Source organism: Lagenorhynchus albirostris, chromosome 15 (genome assembly GCF_949774975.1).
Source record: "Lagenorhynchus albirostris chromosome 15, mLagAlb1.1, whole genome shotgun sequence".
Lineage (NCBI taxonomy): Eukaryota > Metazoa > Chordata > Mammalia > Artiodactyla > Delphinidae > Lagenorhynchus > Lagenorhynchus albirostris.
In genome coordinates, this window is record NC_083109.1 from 21,879,255 (window position 1) to 21,893,711 (window position 14,457).

General features: G+C 39.6%; 1 protein-coding gene across 1 annotated transcript in view; it reads right to left on the minus strand.

Annotated features, from left to right (window-relative positions):
* Positions 1-14,457, minus strand: part of CTNNBL1 (catenin beta like 1) — a 170,303-nt gene that overhangs the window by 125,912 nt on the left and 29,934 nt on the right. The window contains exons 3-4 of the mRNA XM_060123028.1: positions 10,493-10,599; positions 1,733-1,872 (exon numbers count right to left, since the gene is read on the minus strand). Of these exons, the coding sequence (XP_059979011.1) occupies positions 1,733-1,872; positions 10,493-10,599 (247 nt within the window). The remainder of the gene's footprint in view (positions 1-1,732; positions 1,873-10,492; positions 10,600-14,457) is intronic.

Consider the following 14,457-nt stretch of genomic DNA (forward strand, 5'->3'; position numbering starts at 1 on the left):
CTAACTAAACAAATAAGGCCCTGGACTAAGTCAACTCTAAGGTCTGTTTGGATTCTGAAAAGCTACCATTCTTAGGTGAACTGAAATGTGAAGTCACAATTAGAACTCTTGGTTACTAACTCTGTGAGGACCAGTTAGTACCTTGAATAGGGCTATTTGTACGCTAGATACTCAATATGTTTACTGACGGATACTGCTTGAGCATCAGTGCAGCCTATGGTTCCTGGGGGTCTAGCACAGTGCCTGATAAGCACTCAAAGCCATGTCTACCAAATGAATTCATGAGACCCATACCAAGCTCACCCAGAGACAAGCTAATTGACTAGGGTCCTCGTACAACCCAGAACCTCCCGGTGATGAGTATGGGGAATATACTCATCAATCTAGGGACTGACAGAAATTCTCAATACTGCCTAACATTCCATGAATTATCAGAAATGGCTTAAAAGATCACCCTTCAAGAAGCCTGCATTAAGATTATTCACTGATTTATTTCTATGAGAATTATCAGGCAGGAAAGAACCTAGTCAGACATGCTCTCAGGAGAGAGATTACCAGAAAGATGAAAATAACATGAAGCAGCAGCAGATTTCCCATGAATATCACTCAAGCAGACTAACTACATTTGTCTCTTACCTTCGGAAATCTATATTCAAACAGAACAACTATTGGAAGAGAATTTGCTTTAATGACCGTAACCCCAACCACAGGTACATCAAAAACCTTTTCCACTAAAGCTGTTTCACATCTGATAGCAAAGACAAAGTATAAAAAGGTTTAAGTCATGATTCAGCTTCAGTTAAAAGTAACATTTACTAAATACCTACTATGTATCAGAAACTGCTTAGCACTTATATGAACTCCTTTGATCCTCTCGATAACACTGAAAGGCAAAAGTTTATATATATATATATATATATATGAATGTTTATATTTTTTTCCAGTAAATGCCATCTACGAATATACACAGTATCATTCCCACAGAAGAGTCTATAGCATTTAAGTCTTGAAAACAAGGTGACAACTGAATTCACAATTTTTAGATCCTTCGGTAATTTAATGTTCTATGCCCTTAAGTCTGTTAGACCTTAAGGTATCCAGGTCTGGTTACGTCCCAGTGACATAACTCATCTACTTTTGCAGATGAGAATACTAAGGGCTGGAGGGGCACCAAATTTCATACAGGGAATCAAACTTAGACTGTCTGTTTAGGTCTAACGCTGTCAACAAATACTAAATGTTATTGTGCACCCAGCCTCTTTTAAGGAATTGGGAATATAGCAGTAGACAAAGTAGATAAAAATTCCTGTCTTCCTGGACATTCGAATGTGAGACTAGAGGAGGGTTCAACTCCACTGGGCCATCTGTTAGCAAAATGATGTGCAGATCAACAGATGTAAATCCTGTCTGGTTTTGCCTATATAATGGGCCCCCAAATCAAGATCCTGAAAAATTAATGCTGTTAATGTATGAACAGGATACATCACGATGAATTCTAACACTAATAAGAGCAAGTAGGACAATTAAGGGTTGCCCAAGATTTATTAATAGATAAAAACCAGACTTTCGAATGAGTAAAGAGCAGCGTGTGATTCAAGATGGGAGAAAATTAAAATGGAAATAGAAAACCAAACGTGACAGCAGACATCAGCAGAGACAGACAGGAGAAGAGAGTAAACAGCATTCCCCCACCACATCTGCCTTCCTACTGAGGACAGATCTGAAAGGATATCTGTATTATCATGTCCAAGCAACCCGAGGAGAGACTGAACAGCATTCAGCTCTACCAGAAGGTGGTACAGGTCTGGCATGGTGGCCACCACGTGCATCTCCTGAATGATGTCATTTAGGTCCAGCTCAGATTCCATAAACCTAGGAAGGGAAAACAAGACAGCATTATTGAAAGGGAAGGGGTACAATCAGTACTGAGGAGCAAATAGCAACATAATCCAGACAGAGAGACAATCTGTCAAAGTGTCTACAACAGACCAACCAAGAAGTATGCTCGTCCAAAAATCATACTGTCACACAATTTCCTTGGGAAATCGATTTCCTCATTACAAAAATCAATCTCGGATTCAGATCTCACTACAGGGTTCCCCTTACTCGTGCAGTCACAAGTTGCCTTTTAGAGGCTTCGAAAGCATTTTGCAGCATCAGATGCTCTAACCGCCCACCAGTCCTGTGGATTAGCGACCATTACCCCTTGGAATGGCAATTCACTCTGTTGTCCTGAACATAGTTATCCTACTGATCCAAAAAGGGCTTCTCTTACCTACCACTTCAGATCAAGAGCCAATTATTCCCCTTACCTAAAGGAAAGTACAGGGATTCTGCTGCCATCCAGAAATACCTTCCCCTCCCCCACACCCCTTCCAATGAGCTGATTAAGAGAAAGATCCCAAAGTAAAGTCTGGCATCCTGTAATCACCACCATACCTTAAGTAGCAAGATACTTCACTCACATTTCCACACCTGAACCTTTCCGCAAACCTATGCCCAGGCACAAAGAACAGAACTGCTTTGCATTCACCTCTGCATGCCCTCCCCCAGTGTTTGACATAGAAGAAATGCCCGCTAAGCCTTTGATGAACAAGACAGGAAGGTTTGTTCTGAAAAGGAAATGAGCTAATCCATGTAAAGCAACTGAAAAAATAACTGGCTGAGAGGAATCAGTGGTTAAACACACTCTGGAGCCAGACTGCCTGGCTCTGAACCTCACTTCGCCACTTACTTAGCCTCTCTTTGCCTCAGTTTCTTCATCTGTATAATAAATGGGATAATAAAGTTACCTATCTCATAGGCTACTGTAAAAAGTAAATGAACAAATACACATAAAGCACTTAAAAAATGTCTGACATGCAAAAAGCACTGTACATTTGCTCTCATTTCTATTACTACTACTAACACATATAATATGTCTATCTTCCCTTCCAGAAAGTAAGCTTCTTAAAGACAGGAATTATATCTTTTGTCTCTATGTATCCACAGATGCCTGCTTAACTGAATTGAGGCCACAAAGAAAAGGAACATAAGCAGGGACTCCTGAACCTCCAGATGCTGAGGAGCTGGGCAAATACCACCTCCCCAGAACTCTGGAGATTCTGTAAGAACAAAATCTGGAGACTGTAATTTTTTAAAACATGTCCATAATTTAGACAATATCTTACCACTGTTTTTCTCCATTACCATTTTTAATCATAACATTTATGTAGTTTTTTCTGATTATAAAACACCACTTTTTGTAGAAAACTGGGAAAAGGAAAGAAGAGCCCTCAAAAAGTAAACCGAAATCATCTATAATCTTATTAACCAGAAATAACCATTGATAATACTCTGGTATGTTTAAGTCATTTTTCTCAACTCATAGCCTTCCCCCTGCCTAAAAGTAGCCTACACAGTATACAGTTCTATATATAATTTTTGCTGTTGTTGTTAACATAGTCTGAACAATTCCTCTTATCATTAAACATTCTTCTACAGCAGGAAAAGCCAGTATCCAATAGGGCTGTCAGTCCTTCTTCTCCCTTGGCAAAATCCCTCACTGAGCACAGCATCTCCCCCGCTGAGCCCAGACATGGCTTCAGAATCCTTCTCAACATAGTGTTCCAAGAAAAGGCTACCAATCAATCATGGAGAGGGAACAGATTAGGCCTATCTGAAAGTCCTATTCTAAATAATACATTTTAAAAAGCTACATGGTGTTTCCTTGTGTAGATGTTCCATAATTTATTTTACCAATCCCCCTTTGTCAGACATTCAGATGGTTTCCAATTTTTTCCTTTATAACAAATGACACTAAGATGCATGTATTCATAACTATCGTGTGAGGATAATTCCCAGGAAGGAAAGTACCAAGTCAAAGAGTATGCATAATTTAACAGGTTTTGATATATTCTGCCAGAAAGGCACCAATAGTGTATGAACTCCCTGTTTCCCCTCACCCTCTTCAAAAAAATATTATCTGTTTAAAATCTCCTAATTGAGATGGGAAATGTAACTTTTTAAAATTTTGCTTTTCTGATACCACCATGGTAAAAATTTTGTTAATGTTTACTAGCTATTTGTATTTCTTCTTTGCCCATTTTTATATCAGGGTGTTCATTTTATTATTGATTTATAAGCACTCTATATATTAATGAAATTAATCTCTGTGATATATTGTAAAAAAAAAGAAAAACCCAGAGAAAAATATTTGTCCTTTAACTTGTACATTGTGCTTTTTGACATAAAGGCTTTTAATTACCTTTGCCTTATGAACTCTATTTTACCTGTATGCTGAGCAAGGTTTTTTCTATGCTAAGATCAGATATATGGTGTACTTTTATGTTTATACATTTTTAAATGTTTAGGAGTAATAAAACTAAAATTTATTTCAGTGTATAATATAGGGCAAAGATCTAACTTTATACTCTGCAAATGTCTGGCCAATTGCTCCAATACTATAATCTATCTCTTTTCCACAAATTTGAAGAAATGCCACCTCTATCATACACTAAATTTTAATGTGTACTCTAATCTGTTTATGGGCTTTTCACTCCATTTCATTGATATGTCTGCAAATTCCTGAGCCAGGACCATACTTTCATAGTGTTACAATATATTTTATATCTGTTACTGCAAAACACTCCTATGTTAGCTTTCTTTTTGAATGCTTCCTTGTCTATTCTCACCTGCTTATTATTCCAAGTAAACTTCAAAATTATTTTTGTCAGACCCCCCCATACCACTTTTTTTTTTAATTCTCCTTCCACAGTGCTTACAAATAGATTACCTTTTAAATCACTAGTTCCCCATCACCTAAAGTGTGGAAACCAAATCAGAATCATGACATGGAAGGGCTGGTGCAGACTTCAGATATTCCACGGGGCAGTAGATCTGTTTAATCTTTGAATCTAATGGGCTCAGCAAACCTCTAAGGCTTATTTGCCTTACATGGGTAGTATAAAACAGAACAAAACAAAAAATCTGATTTCTTGAGAGTAACTTGACAAAAGATTTTTGCAGCTCACTGGGAAGAATTAGCAAGGGAGACTGGGCACTAACTAGTAATAAACAAAATCATCTTGCATACAAGGAAGAGATTTGGGGACTTGAGTGATAATTAGTGAATGAATGTCAGCCTGGAGAGAAGCTTCTGGTGGTATCCTGCAGGGCTCCCTCCTTAGGTCTGTTTAGATCAACTATATTATTTTATTGTTATGTTTTGATCAACAACTTGGGTGAAGATATATAAAAGGCAAACTTAACAAATGTCATATAACACAAAGCTTATAGTAAACACAGCAGCTGACAGAATCAATTCAAAAAGTTTCTGACAGGCAATGATGATAGGCCAAATCTAACAGGAGAAAAATTACCTAGGGTCTACGTGGAGAACGCATTGAACCAAAAAGTCAAGGACAAATACATGGGGCAGGAAAGACACAGTGTAGTAAGAGGACATGTGTAGAAAGGACCTGATGGTTTTACTCAACTGTAACCACAATACAAATCAGACCACCAAACAGTTCTGCCAGGACAGAGACTATTTCTCAGTCATCTCTGGACACCTAGCACTGGGCACACTCCCTGGTCCACTGCAGAAGTTCAGCAGATGCCTTCCAAATGAAGGAGCAGAGGAAAGTAGCTGCCACAAATGCTGTTATGGTTTTAGGCTGCTTAAAAGAAGACAAGATAGTTATGCCGATTAGATGACCATAAAAGTCTGTGACATCTGTTATGGGAACCATACTTTAGGAGGGATATGGAAACTAATTTGGGGAAGCAACTGAGGTTATAAGGAGTCTAGATATCCTCTCACAGGAGGATTTGTTGAAATTCTTTTTCATTCGGAGTTGAAATCTTAAGAGTCAGAGCTGCCAAATGATGAAATAGGTTTCTCTGGGAAGTTAGATCTTTGTCACTGGGGGTAATTAATAAAAGGTGATATAAAAAAATCAATGATGAGAAGGGAGAAACGGACTGTACCTTTCAGTCCCTTCCAACTTTGAAATCCTTCTTCCAAATATGCAATCTTAATCAAATATCTTTAAGTTTAGAAAGTCAGAAAATTATCACAACAAAACGAGCAGAAAGTCAACTGTGAGCAGGGAAACAGCATAAAAATACCACTGGGGTCCCATGTGACATGAGTAACGAGATATAGTGGGAAATGCCTGGACGTAGGAATGAAATTGACCTGGGTTACACCCCAGCAACATTATTTACTGGCTGTGTAACCATTAGCAGTGTGTCAATAAGTATGTATGGGCACATACTAGGTGCCAGTCACTGTGCTAGGTACTGAGGATATAACAGATAGCAAAATAATCCCAGTTGCCGTCCTCACCAAACTCCTAGCCTAGCACAAATATAAATAATCTATTACATACAATTCATTGTAAGGATATCCAGCGTTGCCCAAGAAAATTGCCATTGGAACACAGAGCACTGGGCTCCAGCCTTGTCAAGGGAGACAGAATATTAACTAACCTATCTCTAAAACTCAACTTCCTTGATCTTCCTATCTGAATTATAGTGAGGATTAAAAGAGATAATAAAATGCCTAACAAGTGTTAGCATGTAGTAGTCAATGAATCTAGATACCCTCAAGTTTGCTACACTATAACAAAGAAAATTCTCTTTTTGCTGACAAAAGTACAAGCCTACTCATTTAAAATCACACACTACAGTATTTGCAGACGGCTGCCTAGGGATTAGGTATACCTTCAGCAACAGATGACTCACAGCTGGGGGGAGAGGATCAAGCTAGAGGTCAACGGGAAAGCAATAGAGCAACATATTAAAACAGTAACCCAGGCTGAGATGGGGTCACTGATTCCATCTGGTAGGATGGAGAATATTCTGCTAGCTTGCCCATGTACATTTGCTTCAGACCAGCAGGATGTTCTCCCTCAACCACAAAAGTGAATTTTAGCAAGTGATCAGCAATGTTCAAAAACACTATAAGAACAACAGAAACCAACGAGTCCTCCTGCAATCACAAAACCAGCTGTAAGTGCACAGACAACATGATGCTTCCTTCACCTGGCTAAATCAGCAGTTCTCAAAGTGTGGTCCTGGGACTGCAGGTGGTGGCTGGAGATCCTTTCAGGGGTTTATAAGATCAAAACTATTTTTACAACAACTCCAAAACATTATTTGCCTTTTTCACTCTCATTCTCTCAGGAGTGTATGGTGGAGTTTCTCAGACAACTATACAACAATGTGATGATACCATTGCCCTAATGGCTAATGAAATGTGTACTTGAATATTCTAGAATTTTCTTAGATAAGTACTTTGGGGTACTCAATAATTTAAGGGCGCAAAGGGCTCCCGAGACTAAAAAATTTGAGGACCACTAAACTAAATAATTCTGCCCCTGCAAAAATGAAGAGAAAAACTACTAAAGGACTTACTAGGGAAACAGCACACTCTACCAGATGTGATGTTTGGGAGAAAGATCACACAGTGCAAAGTAGAGGCTGCATAAGAGAAGTGTCAATTGAATCTGAAATGCAGCCAAATGAAGAGAGGCAGTTTTTGGTATGCAATCAAAATGACAATTGCATATATGGGAAAATAAATTTGAATGTTTCTGATCTCAACCGGAAAGTTTCATTCAAATATGCTCTAGCAATTTTCATTTTAATTGCACCTTGCTGGTCTAGAGAATTATAAAAGACACTGCACCAGTAAGAATTCAAGAACTCAAGGTTAAAACACAATGTAGTTTCCTAACTGCTTTTGGACGTAAAAAAAAAAATGTTCTTTATGTATAATTTCAATTTTCAAATGTTTAGATTTTAAAACTAAAATAGTATATAAATTTTGTGTGAATGGAAAACACTGTTGATATTTTTAAATAAAACAACATTTTCTTAAAACCAGTTCATGAATTGTAACAATATAGCATCTGTCGTACCTAAGATGTAGATGGTGAACATAAGCTGCAGAAACTTGCTGCTCTAAAATGACAAGTATACCTACCAAGCGGGCAAAGGTAATACTGCCATTCCAAGAAGTAAATTGGATTTCTTAAATTTCCAGTGTCATCAACTTGTGGCATAGCTGCCTCATAATGTATCCTTGGGTTCCAAGCAATAGGGATGTAGTAAATATGACATCAACTATATAAGATCTCTCTTGTTTACTGAGTGCCTACAGTATGGCAGGTACCGTGCTAGGTACTACAGAGACAAACAATACACACCAACTAAAAGGAACACAGAGTCTAATGCAGGAAGACCGCTGAGTAAAGAAATAACAATAAAACAAATGGCAAAGATGTTGAGAGATCAAATTCATTGTGGGCAAGAACGTAGGGAAAGAGACCTGCTGGTGACAGAACTAAAGGATATGGTGGGGAATTTGGCAGTAGCTATCAAAGTTTAAAACGCACATGCCCTTCAATCTGGGAATTCAACATTTAGATGTGTATCCTATAGAAATACATGTACACTAAGACACATGTACACAGAGGTTCACTACAGCATTGTTCATAAAAGCCAATATTTAAAATAACCAAATGTCCATCTATAGAAACATAATAAATAAATCATGGTATCTCCAAACCATGAAATGCTATGCACCAGGCACAAAATATAAGGTAAATATGCATGCACCAACATTGAAAGATCTTCCATTATGTGACCAAAAAAATCAAGGTGCAGAATATGTACAGTATGATTTAGGTAGGAGAAAAATATTTGCATATTTATATATATGTAAATAAGTGTACAGAAAACAATCAAAAAGGATACTCACAGAAGTGTTCACAGGCGCTATCTCTAAGTAGAGGAATGGAAAGGGGATCAGTGCAGTGAAGGACAGCTTTCATTTTTCATTCTACTATGCACTATTGGTATTTTTTACGATGACAATCTATTCATGTATTACTTATATAATCAAACACACACACACACACACACACACACACACACACACACACACAGCAGTATGACAAGTGCAATTACTGCTGCATGACAGAGGTCAGCACAAAAACTGATAAGACTCTGGTGTGGGGAAAGCTGAGCTCTGATCTAGCTACTCCTACTGTCAAAGGGGGCTGTGGCCCAAGTCCAGTAACCGGGTTCTCCCCTCTCCACCTCCTCATCCACAGTACAGAGAGAAGGTAGTGGACCACATTAGCCTTACCAAGTTGCCATGACAACAGGATGCCCTCTGATAACTCTGTGGCTTTGTTCCTGCTAGTCACATTGCCTGGCATGCCTTTCCATGTTTTCTGCCTAACTAAAATCAAAATCATTCTTCAAGGCCCAGCTCAAATACCACCTCTTCTGTGAAGCCTTCAATAGCCCCTGATGTGGTATTCACTGCTTCTCCTCTTTGCTCCCACAGTACTTTGCTTGTATTTCTTTTAAAGTATACTTCCTTCTACCATGCATTTATAGTCAGTCTCCCTAGTAACCTTTAAACTTGAGTGCAAAGACTATACTATTCAACTCCTAATTGCCTAGGGGCCTTAGGCATATTAAGATTCATTAAAAGTGTATGTCCTAGGAGGGAGGGAGGAAGGGAGGAAAAGAGAGATTTAGGACATTAAAATCTGTATAAATATGAGAATCCATTTACTTAGGATTCAAAACTGATGCAAAGTTATCAGACTCCTCATTATAGCACTTCAGTGCACTGAGGAGCTGGTGTAGTAACAACCATATTAACTATCATTTCATGAGCACTTACTATGTGCCAGATACTGAGCTAAACACTTGCCATTATTCTCATTTATTCTTCACAACCACCCTGTGAGGAAGGTACTATTTCTTTATACAGATGAGACACCTGAGGCTAAGAAAGGAGAAATGACTTACTCAAGGTCATGTGGGAGTCACACCCATATTTGTCTAACCCCAAAGCCTTTGACATTTCTCAACAGTAAAGCTATCACTAATGGCAGCCATGGTCAGTCTTCCTGGGGCCTTGAGAAGAGTAATGCAAAAAAGAGTTAATATAACAGGCCTGATCCTTAGAAGGGCCTGGTCCTAGGCTGGCAGCTGGGAACCTGGCTTTTGAAACAATTCCTAAGTGATAAGGTTGCTTTGCCCATCTGGGGCACTGAACATCTGCTTTCCTTCTGTGAGTCTGGAATTTTGGTAGCTGTTGCTGGCAGAGAATGCTATGATCTGTCTTCAATAAATACCCTGGTCTCAGAGTCTCAAATGGGCTTTCCTAACAGAAACACTGCACATGTGATGATGTATTTCACTGCTGGAAAAAGGAGCAGGTCTGTTGACCCCTCCCAGTGGAAGGGAGAAAACACAGGAAGCCTGTACATGAATTTCTCCAAACTGCCTGATGTGTCTTTTCCCCTTGCTGATCATATTGTGTATCCTTGAGTACCACTGACTCCGAGTCCTGTGAGTACTTTTAGTGATTTCCCAAACATGTGGGTCATCCTGGGAACACAAAATACACAAAGAGCAAAACAAAATAGCAAACAAAACATCTCAGAGGAGAAAGGGCAAAAACAGCAAAACAGAGACTTACTTCTCTGGATTGTCTGGAAACTTGATCCGCAACTCTTGGTTTTTGTATGATCTTTTTTCAAATGTAAGGATCATCTTCTTCACCGAGCTTTCATCCAATGGCTCTTCCTGGGGTAAAGAGACAAATGCAACAATTTCAGTCCAAAGGGATTTCTTATTCACTAATCACTACTTCTTTCCCGTGGCTCTTACATGTCATTCTGCCCCTCACCTTTCTGGATTAACTGTACAGTAAATACTTTATCTCCCCCATTAGAATGAGGGTTAAGGGTGTACATCACATGCTACTTTGTATCATCACTCTGTGTGTCTCACATCTAGCACAGGAAGTTCAACTTAAGGTATTAAAGACTCACTCATTCAACAAATATTTCTTGAGCATACTGTATGGCATGGAGTAAGCAACGATACTAAGTGAATATTGTTTAATATTTATTTCGTCCTTCTCTTCTGTTGTACAGGTAAGATAACATTTAGAAGTTTAAAGAACTTGTTCAAGGTCAAACCCTGAGTCAGTGGCAGTGCCCCTCAATCTTTTCCCAACACCGGGGGTCAGCAAACTATGGTCCATACGTCAAATTCAACGTATAGCCTATTTTTGTACACCCATAAGAATGGTTGTTAATTAGCAATAGTCACTGCTTTGTGTTTCTTATATTATACATTACTGTATCTAGTCCTTACTAGCTACTGAGAAGGGTATCAGACAGGTACCTGGAATCCCGATACAGCAACAAGAATTTAGTAACCTCGCTCAGAGGAAGCATAAAAAAACTAGCAGACCATACAGAATATTCTTACTTCATACACTGGAATAATACCTACAAAGGTAAATAAAGTGAATTTTTGAAAACAGAATCATTCGCCCCCCCAAAAAAAAAATCTACACTAAAGTTTCAGAAATGTTTTTTCCTCAGTTTAGTTCCCAGTTTAAAGTAATGTGCTGCAGTGCACTCTGCCTCTCTAACACTCTCCCAACTCCTAGCTTCGTAACTTTGTAGTCATTGACCAAAACTCACACCTAAAAGCAATAAAGAAACTGCTATTAAGAGAACCAGAAGGGCTTCCCTGGTGGCGCAGTGGTTGAGAGTCTGCCTGCTGATGCAGGGGACGCGGGTTTGTGCCCTGGTCCGGGAAGATCCCATATGCCGCGGAGCGGCTGGGCCCGTGAGCCATGGCCTCTAAGCCTGTGCGTCCGGAGCCTGTGCTCCGCAACGGGAGAGGCCAAAACAGTGAGAGGCCCGCGTACCGCAAAAAAAAAAAAAAAAATGGAGAACCAGAAATAGATCCTTTTGGAAATCACTGAATCATCTCATAATTTTTTAAGTACCTAAAAATGTTAGCTATGAAAGCACTGAATCATCTCATAATTTTTTAAGTACCTAAAAATGTTAGCTATTAAATTTAGATTTTGGCATATTGAGGTTCTTTTTTAAATTTACTTATTTTATTTTTGGCTGTGTTGGGTCTTCATTGCTGTGTGCAGGTTTTCTCTAGTTGCGGTGAGCGGGGGTTACTCTTTGTTGCGGAGCACAGTCTCTAGGTGCACAGGCCCCAGTAGTTGTGGCTCGCAGGTTCTAAAGCACAGGCTCAGCAGTTGTGGAGCACGGGCCCAGTTGCTCCGTGGCATGTGGGATCTTTTTGGACCAGGGCTCGAACCCATGTCCCCTGCATTGGCAGGCGGATTCTTAACCACTGCGCCACCAGGGAAGCCCCGACATATTGAGTTTTAAGTGGGAGATACCTATACATTCATTTTGGGCATGACACCTTTCTTAGATTTTATCAGTGACTCCTGGACCCTGAGGTACTCTGTTGGAACCCCACCCGCTCCCCAGTGTCTACAGCTTTAAGGAGAGGTACCCTGACTTGGTAAAAAAACTGAAGTCAGTGCCCTGACTCAGTCAGGACTCAGAGCTTAGCTTCACTACTTACTACCCACGTGGCAATGTTACTTTGCTGAATATAATCTTCAAACCCTCACCAAGTCTAATTGATTCTACCTCATAAATGAATTCATCCACTTGGCATTTAGAATAAAGTCCCAAATCCTTCACATGACCTGTATAAGGAAGGCCTGGCAGGATTTGGCCCAGTAATCTCTCCAACCCCAAACCTCTGTTAGTGGCCCATGTCTGCTTATTCACTGTTGACTCTCCAGTGCCCATGATAGGGCCTGGCACACAGGAGACATCCAATGAAGATCTGTTGAAGGAAGGAAGGAAGGAAGGCAGGGAGAAAGGGGAAAACTACTTTAGGTCATCATAGAGATGACCTAAAGACATGAGGTACATAAAATTGTTTTATAAACTATATGACACTCTATTAATATAAGCTGTTATTGTAACTATTAGCATGATTGTTAATGTACCCAACTTATCACTGGGATTTAACTAAAATAATTTAAATTGCTAGGAAAGGGTTAAATCACTTTCAAGCAATCTCAGTACCTACAGCTTTTCTTTCCCTTAGCTAACATCCTGCCAACCCTGTAGGAAAAAACTTTATTAGTGTTAATAATACAGCTCTCCTAGGATTCCCAAAGTCTTAGCCTCTCCAGGGTTTGGCCTTCCCTCCTTTAATTTCTCTCCAACACTGGGGGAAAACCGAATTATCAGTCTTAGTCATCAGCCACAGCAGTATCTCTAATAGCTCAACGTCAGAAACCAGAGGGAGATTTCAGAAAGATGAATGCTGGTGATGTAGCACAAAAAGGACAATAATATTTTACAAGTTCACCTGACTTTACAGGGGCAAACATCACTTGCTTTTCATCAAATGGGACTTTGGTGGCAGTGAGAAAATAACTCCTGGACTTGTGGCCTTCCATGCGTCATTTTTACAAAGCGACCTCTTTTTCCCTATCCCTTAACAGAAGGGCTGGTCCCACATCCCATTTCTGTGTTCCAGGCTAGAAACCTTATACCCATGACAGCTACTATCCTAATCCTCCAGCACCAGCCTTGCCCGACACGGGAATTATACCTGCCAATTAACTGCTGCTGCAGGGCTAACAGATTGATCAGAAGCTAGTAAGGAGGGAGGGAGAGAGGGAGGATGTGCTACACACACTGTTTGTCTAAGGCTGGCAGGGCTGCTGCCCTCAGAGAGGAAATCCAAGACTGTTTCTCACCACAGATTTCCAAAGTGTCACCATCTCTTAAGGGCAGACCACCGAATTACCACTGGTAGAAATCCTAATGAGGAGAGAGTTACTGTCATAACACAATAAAGACCTTTTTGGAATATGAATCAATTTTTTTTTCTTCTCAGATTCACACTCCAGCTTCATTTTTTAAATCCAAACTTAGCATCAAGTCTTTGAGGAAACCAAAAAACAGCTGGCTGTTAAGAATCTAATTCATACTGAACAAAATGTCAGAGTGAAATTACATACAAGTTAACACTTAAGGATTTAAAGAGACACAAAGGTAAGGTCACATTATTTTTAATCACTGATATTTTACCTCTATTCTTTTCAGCTTCATTCATTTATTCATTCCATAAATACTTGTTAAGGGCCTACACCAAGTTCTAGGCATTGCTCTGAATGCTAGAGATACAGCTGTGAACAAAACAGAGCCAGTCCCTGTTTTCAACAGAGGTTGGGGAGAGGACAACAAATGAGTAAAATAACAAACAGGAATTTCAGATCATGATAAGTGCTGTGAAGACAGTATACAGAATAAAGTGATAAGAGAATAAGAGAACGACTTGCAGGGCTACCTCAGAGACAGGAACGACTTCCCTGAGGAAGAAACACCTGAACTGAGACCTGAATGAGAAGAAACCAGTCATGTAAAAAGCATCAGGGGAAGAAAAGCATGCCAGCAGAGGACACAGAAGTAAAAAGGTTCAGAGACAGGAGTCAGTGCAAAGGCCCTAAGGCACCTTGAGGAACAGCAAATAGAAAGGGCCTTGGGTATCTCTTTCCCTAAACCATATTTTTTCAGTCACATCTAAATA